General features: G+C 39.2%; 1 protein-coding gene across 1 annotated transcript in view; it reads left to right on the top strand.

The window, feature by feature from the left end:
- The window catches only part of LOC110964604 (solute carrier family 4 member 11-like), a 31,648-nt gene that overhangs the window by 18,485 nt on the left and 5,170 nt on the right, over window positions 1–7,993 (top strand). The window contains exons 9-16 of the mRNA XM_051954889.1: window positions 528–612; window positions 694–819; window positions 2,982–3,095; window positions 4,430–4,562; window positions 4,882–4,955; window positions 5,479–5,758; window positions 7,244–7,350; window positions 7,648–7,813. Of these exons, the coding sequence (XP_051810849.1) occupies window positions 528–612; window positions 694–819; window positions 2,982–3,095; window positions 4,430–4,562; window positions 4,882–4,955; window positions 5,479–5,758; window positions 7,244–7,350; window positions 7,648–7,813 (1,085 nt within the window). The remainder of the gene's footprint in view (window positions 1–527; window positions 613–693; window positions 820–2,981; window positions 3,096–4,429; window positions 4,563–4,881; window positions 4,956–5,478; window positions 5,759–7,243; window positions 7,351–7,647; window positions 7,814–7,993) is intronic.

Below are 7,993 nucleotides of genomic sequence, written 5' to 3' on the forward strand. Positions count from 1 at the left end.
AGTTGCTGATTTTGATTAGCACAAATTTAATCCACTTTAAAAATATTATGTTTGACATTTGTACTACCACGGCTTTTAGTGATGCATGACCGGAATAGTTTACGGAGCCTTTTAAAAAATGAGCAGTTTTGATTTGAATGGTTTGTTGATACTTTGCAAATTTTTAGTTAGGTTTTTAGTTCACATTACAATTGAACACATCTGATCTGCTATTACCCTGGATAAAGCTTATGCAGTGAGGACCAAGCTGTTGCCTGGCCTTTCACTGGCTCTGTGATTATAGGTGAACCTGTGACTAACCATCCTGCTGTTCTGGGATTGTCCTGTTCCTTTGATGATAATTGGCCCATACCATTTTTAAGAAAATTTCAGTGACTGTCACATAGAAAAGAAAAGAAGTCAAATCTTTAATGTCCAACAAGTCATAGCACAAGAGTTAGAGTATGTGACTACATATCGTTCCCTGAACTTCATATTGGCTGATGTCTCCATGGCTCCCTGACTGTGTTCTGCTTTGTTCTTCACAGTGTACAGACTTCTTCAAAGCTGGTAAAGGTGTTTATGATGACCTCCGTCGCAGACTGCCTCTGTACCCCTCAGATTTCACAGATGGTATTATTAATATCCATTTTGCAGATTTGTTTCCACTATAAGTCATTATGTCCTTAATAACCCTTTGAATAATCCTTCAAGGAATAACTGGGAAGGACCGCTGTCTGCTGAAATACACCACCACTGCTATTTTCCTCTACATTGCCATTCTACTGCCTGCTATTGCCTTCGGCTCACTGAATGATGAAAGCACAAGAGGAGAAATAGGTATTACATGTCTTGATCTCAAACATCCTCTTCCAAGTTGATATACAGCAGCAGTGCCTATAAGAAGTATTCACACCACTTGGAAGTTTTTCCCTTTTATTGCTTTTCAACATTAAATTATAGTGAATTTAATTTAACTTCTTTGGTTTTTCAAAAATAAATTACAAAAAAAGACTCATTCATATCAAAGTGAAAACAGTTTTACACAAGGTAATGTCAGTTCATGAAAAATATAAAATGTAAAATAAGTGATTGTGTAAGTATTTACCCCCTTTAAAGTGTCTCATCTAATTCTACACAGGTCCAGCCAAGTCACACAATTAATAAAATTGAGATCATCTAAGTGCTGTGACTGTAGTTTAAAAACACCTGTAACTGGAGTCACTGGTGAATCCATGCCTGACTTCAACTACACCATGAAGGCAAAAAAAAACAAAAACACTTCAAGCAACTCAGTGAAAAAGTGACTAAAAACTATTAGTCATTGACTGGATATAAGAATTTTTTATAGCCACTGGATAGCCCTAGGAGTACAGTTAAATTAACCATCAAGAAATGGGAGTGTAATGGCACATGTGTCAGTCTTCCTAGAACACGTCATCTTCAAAAACTGAGTAACTCTACAATAAAAAGACTAGTGAGGGAGGCCCGATGACTCCCCAGAAAGTGTTCCAAGCTTCAGGAGCTGAGGTGGACAGACTGTACATACAAATACTGTTGCCTGTTCTTCACAAGTCAAGCTTTATGGTAGAGTGGCTGAGACAAAGCCACTGCTGAAAACACCTCACAATAAATTTAACAAAAGTTTTCAAGAAAGTATCTGGGAGACTCTAAGTTCCTAAAAGGAGATTTTTCAATCTGATGAGACTAGAATTGAGCGTTTAAACCATCAGACTAGACAAGATGTTTGACTGACATCAAAAACCGCACATCATCACAAATACACCATCCCCACAAAGGGGATGTGTCTCAACAGCAGATCCTGGAAAGCTCAAAAGCTAGAGGGTAAAATGAATGCTACAATTCATAAAGAAATCCAGGTGGATGACCTAATGCAGTCTGACTTAGAAGAAAATATATATTTCAGCAAGACAATGACCGGAAGAATGCAGCCAAAACTACACAGGAATGATTTAAAGACAACAAGGTAAATGTTCAGGACCAGCTGATTCAAAGCCTGGACCTCAGTCCAGTTGAGAACTTGTGGCTGGTCCAGTCCTGATTGGATAATGAGTAGCAGCTGCGGGACCTGCATCAGTTGCTCATCACTGTTCATAAAGGCCAGCACTGCCTGCTGTGGAGCGCTGGATCGTTCCGCTCATTGGTGTCCTTGTAGTGCGACACCCTGAAAGACTGAGCCGACGGAGCAGCCTTCTTTTTCCTCGCCAATCACCGGACAATGGACGTGGTCCCCAGCCGTCTCTGGCCACCGCAGCCGTGCTCCCCAGGAGAAGAGCACCAGCGCGAGCCTTTCCCACCCCCGACTGCTCCAATCTGCCGGGCCCGCTCTCTAAAGAAGCGGCGGCGTCGACCTGGCTGCAGTTGCGGCGCTCCCCCAGGTGCAGGGCGCTGGCGTGCACCTTCCCCCCTCGCCTGCCTCCCCCTTTTCTCACCGGTTGTGAGTTCAGCCATAGTTGACTTCTGTTATTTTTTGTGATTTTTTTATTTTTTTTTTTTTTGTAAATAAAACCCTGTTTCTGCCGGCCTGCCTCGTGTCCGCTCTGTGCGCCTCTCATTTGGGGTTGATTTTCTCACTCCCCAAAACAGCTGGACTTGCAAATTTTTGTTCTCAATCCCTCTGCAACCTGACAGAGCTTGACCCGTTTTGCAAAAAAGTATGGCGTAAATTTTCAGTATCTAGATGTGCAAAGCGGACTGAAACCTCTACACACAGGCTTGTTGTAATTGCTGTACTAAATACTGGCTTGAAGGGGTTAGGTAATGATGCAATCATTTAGTTTACATTCAAATTTAATTGATTGACAATACTTTGTAGAAATCCTTTCTTGTAAATTCTTGTTAAAATACCAAATTATAATGCCCATGAGGGAAAAACTTCCAAGTCGTTTAAATACGTTAAATGTGCTAGAGATTTTTTTTTAAACTGTGTCATGCAGACTTGTGTCAACAAACTTTTATCAACAATTTTCGTTTGTCCACAGATGTCCAGAAGACTATTGTTGGCCAGAGCATTGGAGGAGTGATCTACTCAATGTTTGCTGGTTCACCACTTGTCATTCCACTGACCACTGCACCGCTGGCAATCTTCATAAGCGGTGTGTACTATTAATTAAATAAAAAAGAAACAGAAGCCACATTTTTTAAAATTGATTTATACTTTATCAACCAAAATATGTTGTATATAGCGGTTATATTAAAGTATATCAGTTGCCCAATGCACACAGATGAGTAAATATCATGCAGTAAATGCAGCGCTATTTCCTGACAATGATATATTTGATGATATCACAAAATGTGTCACGATTTCATTTAGAAAATCGCTATTGATACTGATATTGATTGCACATGTTTTTTATCAGACAACTTATTGAGTTCTTGATGACCTCTCAGTTGTGAACATAAACCATGCTTCATTATCGTACAATGTTCTATCTGTGTGCTCAGTGATTTAGACATATTGAGCTTTGGAACTGCCATTTCATGAAAGTGTTGTCTTGATGGGGTTGCGTATTTCATCTCCAGATTCGTGGCTAACAAAAATTGTTGGATTCACGTCTTTGCAAATGAAATGTGCAACAAAAAGCCAGTCGAAGCTGAAGAACAGGCCACATTTGACATCTTCAAGTTAGCAAGAGAAGCAATTCTAGATGTATTTTAAAGGACCAGGCTTGTCATGTTTCCTGAGAATTTTTCTTTTCCCATAATCCAAAGCATGTCTATACTACTGATTCCAGAGAGGGAAGTGTATATTACCCTCACAGTCTTTTTTGTTTCCGGTGGTTTCTGATATCTACTGGCACTGTTTGGATGTTTAGGAAGAATGTGTGCAGGAAATTAGGAATTTCAAGATAAAGTTGTACCTTTAAAATGATAACCTAGATCGATGTTTTGACTTTGATCTGTCAATTCAGACCATTCAACCCCTAATTCAAGCACGGTGCATCTAATTAGGTGACATCTAACACCCACACGAGGACAGCCTGACAGGTCTCTTTTTGTCACCTTTGGTTTGAATGTAAGGTCATAGCTGTCACTTGAAAAGGCCAAACCACAGAGACATAATGAACAAACTCTGTAGGTCTGAGAAGCTTCAAATCAGGTTATTCGTTTTACATCATATTTACCATGTAGTTCAGTCTTCCTGCTCTTTTCATCACCATCTCCAGTCACTACAGGCAGCTGTTTACAGCACGAAACTCCTGATGAACCTCAGTGTACACAACATGCTAAACATCAAATGGGCACTGACAATTTACAGCAAAGCGGAATGAGAATTTACACACTAAAAGTAGAATATTTTCCCAAACAGCTCATTAAACAATATGTGTTTCCGAGCAGTTGAGTAGTGAAGCCGCAGTGAAAACAGACAAATATGTATGAGGTTGTACCTGTGTGTGTGCCTTGTATAATGTGTATGTATAATTTATAGTTATCAGGGGTATCTGTGATGACTACGACCTCGACTTTGATGCTTTCTACGCCTGCATTGGTTTATGGAACAGTTTGTTCCTCATCCTCGGAGGCTTATTCAATGTCAGCCTGCTGATGAAACTCTTCAAACGGTGAATGCACGACAAGACTCTTGCACATCATTTGCTGCCTACTACATACATCAGACAGAACACCCATGCTTGTAATATATGTAACGAAACCCTGAATTGTGTTCGTTGTGGATGCATTGAGGTGAAATCACTGATAAGAAAAGCCACATCTGTTATGACTTCCTGTTTTCAGCCTTAATCCTTAATATTGTTTAATGTACCTATCTTGGTCATTATTTAGCCTTGAATGGACTGTTAAGTCTGTGTGCGAACAAAAAACACCGCTTTGATAAAACATGAATGATCACGCCATGCTGCTTTTATTTCCCTTATCTTCCAGTTCAACAGAAGAAGTCATTGCATTGTTCATCTCCATAGCATTTGTCGGGGACGCGGTGAAAGGCACTGTCAAAAGTGAGTCCAGACAAGGTCAGACTGCATTATACATGTAGTGAATGCTTCTGTTATAAGTGATGCAGCCCAGCAAATACACAGAACCATAATGGAGGCCTTAGAGGAAAAGCAAGCATAAAATCAAACAAGCCTGTCTGTGTGCTGTGTGAAACAGACATGGTGTTCACATAATGTAGCCTCCCACAATGATTCTGTTTCATCCTTTCATTAAGAGTTTATCACAAGTCAGGAAATACACAGATGAGCATATGGCCTTATGCCAAATTGCACGAAATTCATCAATGCTTGAATGCACTTGAATGATTGAGAATATACCAAGAATGACAAAGTAAATGGGAATTATGTATACAAGTTGGTGCGTTGGTGAGATACAAAATGGACCTTGGGGTATTTTTTTTCCAAGTCTTGACAAGAAGGTTTCCTTAAATGTGTCGGTGTTTAAAAGACAAAACAGTCATGTTTAGTCTTCAAGTTTATCCTCAGTGTCATGCCCTTCTTCCTTCCTTTGTCCTATCCTTTCTAGTTTTTCAGCACTACTACCAGGGGCCCATACTGGCGACCACAAACAGCACGGTGGTGCTTCAGCAGATTAATGAGATTCTAGAGATGGCAAACAACCAGACACAAAACATGCCCGAGCATCATAATGAGACTGTGTCGCTGTCGGGACAGGCTGAAGGGCATGCGTCAGTCTTCCTGCCTGAGTCTTTGGTGAAATGCACAAGAGAAATGCCCATCCTCTGTCTGCTGCTCATGTTGGGCACTCTGTGGCTGGGCTACACCCTCTACCTCATCAAGAGGAGGTAAAATATGCTCACTCACTGGTTCATGTTTAGGAGGTCTGAACCATTTGATCGGATTTATTTCATTCTAACAAAATATACACAGCAAGAAGAGGCATAGCTCTGTTTCTTTTACGCAAGTTTCCAAACATAGGAAATACATCAGGGTAAATGTGAATAAAATGTTGCATAAAGCATTTAGAATATAGTTGATTTGACATAGTAAGGGAGCCATAAAAATGTCAAGTCTTGACCATTTTAGTCAGTGTAAAAAGCATCACATTAATAAAAAGATGAAACAAGCAGATAGAGAACATTGTGATACTACCACAGCTGCTCTCAGGGAAGTGAAAGGAAAAAAATAGATATCAGAATCCTTATTCAGGTGTCAATTAAACACCTTAAAAAGTATGCACCATTGCTGTATATTTAGAAGTGTTTTTCCATGCAAATAATCCCCTCATGCCTTAATGTAATGTAATGGTACACCATTGCATTCATTATGCTGAATGAAGTTTTGCTTCTTACATATTAACATGTAAAAAGCATTACAGCTGTTTGTAGCAAGTCAAATAAATCATCTTTACTCAACCAAGTCAAACATGGCAGGTGTAATTCATATGCATATTCAATTAAATTCAATAAAATTTTATTTATATTGTGCCAATTCGCAACATATGTCATCTTACAGCATTTTATATAGTGACTCAAAAATCCAAAGGTGCCTTTGGATTCTCTATGAGCAAGCAGATTTAAAGATTTAAAAGTCTAAAACTGAGCTCATATAATAGCACATTCAGTATATTAAACCATCTAACGGTATGTAAAATACCAAAAAGTGGCTTTCACTCATTCAGCTTCATTACAATTCTGCTTATACATTGCAGTATCAATAATACTATCTAATCAGTATTAAACAAGACAAGCCTGACAGAGACCAACTTATCTAACCGATCTAATTATCTACGCCTGCTATTTTACTTGAGGTAAAATCTGCTGATAACTTCTTGTTCTAAGGTTTTGAATGCAGGAGTATTTCTCATTGTGATATTGTTATTTTTAGTTTCTTACAGAACTGATAGACCTCTTCCACTACTGAGTTTACATATGATGTTGTATCTAAGTAGCATTTGATGATTTGGCTTCAGTACAGTATTTCAATAAAGGTAAATAGTTATTTTCCACCTCTGCTTCAGCAGCTGCATATAGGTCTTGTATAAGAGACTGAATGATGTAGGAGGAAAAAAGTCACATCCCAGGAGTCAGGCAGAAGCCTTCAGCTATACTGTAATACATGAGGTAGATAAATGTGACTCTGCCATCATGGATTTCCATATCTGACTCCTGGGACGTCATTGTTCTTTCCCTTCAGTGGCAAACTTTCAGGACTTGGCATGAATTATTTAAAACAGTAACTACAGTAAATACTGCTGTAAAAGTACATGTAGAATTTATTACATCAGAGTTGCAAAGTGTTGAAATATGGATTCCTTCTTTTCTCCACAGCCCGTATCTGAATGACAAAATCAGAGAGGTAGTGTCTGACTGTGCTTTGCCTATCTCTGTGGTGATATTCTCCTTCATTGGCTCCTACCTTTTCCTTGACATACAGCGTGAGTACAGATCTCTCAAATGAAAGAACTGATAGAAGAGCACCCTTGAGACTTTAAGTCACAACCCATAATACCTGTTCAGAAACCCTTCATTTGATGGGAAAAAGGAAAATATTTGCTTGCAGTGAACCTTTAACCCAGTGTGGGTTTTGAGATGTGCCAAAGGCGGTGTAAAACAAAGCTAACTAGAAAGGTTGCCATTTAGACATTTGTGTTTCATTTCTCGTTGTATGTTTTTTTTTTTTGTATTTTGCAAATAGTGTAATGTTTTTCCTATAAATCTTTTGCTCCTATCAGTTCCTGTATTCAGTGTCCATGATGGTCCGATCTTCAGGTACCCTCCTTTTGAAAAGCTGTCAGGAATGAATGCACTGAGTGCAGTTGGGCTCGGTTTTCTCCTTGCCTTGCTCATCTTTATCGACCAGAACATCGTCATCTCACTCACACACGTACCAGAACACAAGTAAGATCCCCATTTTATCCCAAACAAAGCTTATGTTGTAGCAGATTTGGTCACAGTATGTCCTGTTCATTGCACAAACTGTACAAAGTAGTTGTATTGTGTCTTCATGCTCAGCTGTAGTAGCTCATGAATAAGACCACTTCATTGACAAACCACTGAAGGCTGTGTGTGTGTATGTCC

Source organism: Acanthochromis polyacanthus, chromosome 10 (assembly GCF_021347895.1).
Source record: "Acanthochromis polyacanthus isolate Apoly-LR-REF ecotype Palm Island chromosome 10, KAUST_Apoly_ChrSc, whole genome shotgun sequence".
Taxonomy (NCBI): domain Eukaryota; kingdom Metazoa; phylum Chordata; class Actinopteri; family Pomacentridae; genus Acanthochromis; species Acanthochromis polyacanthus.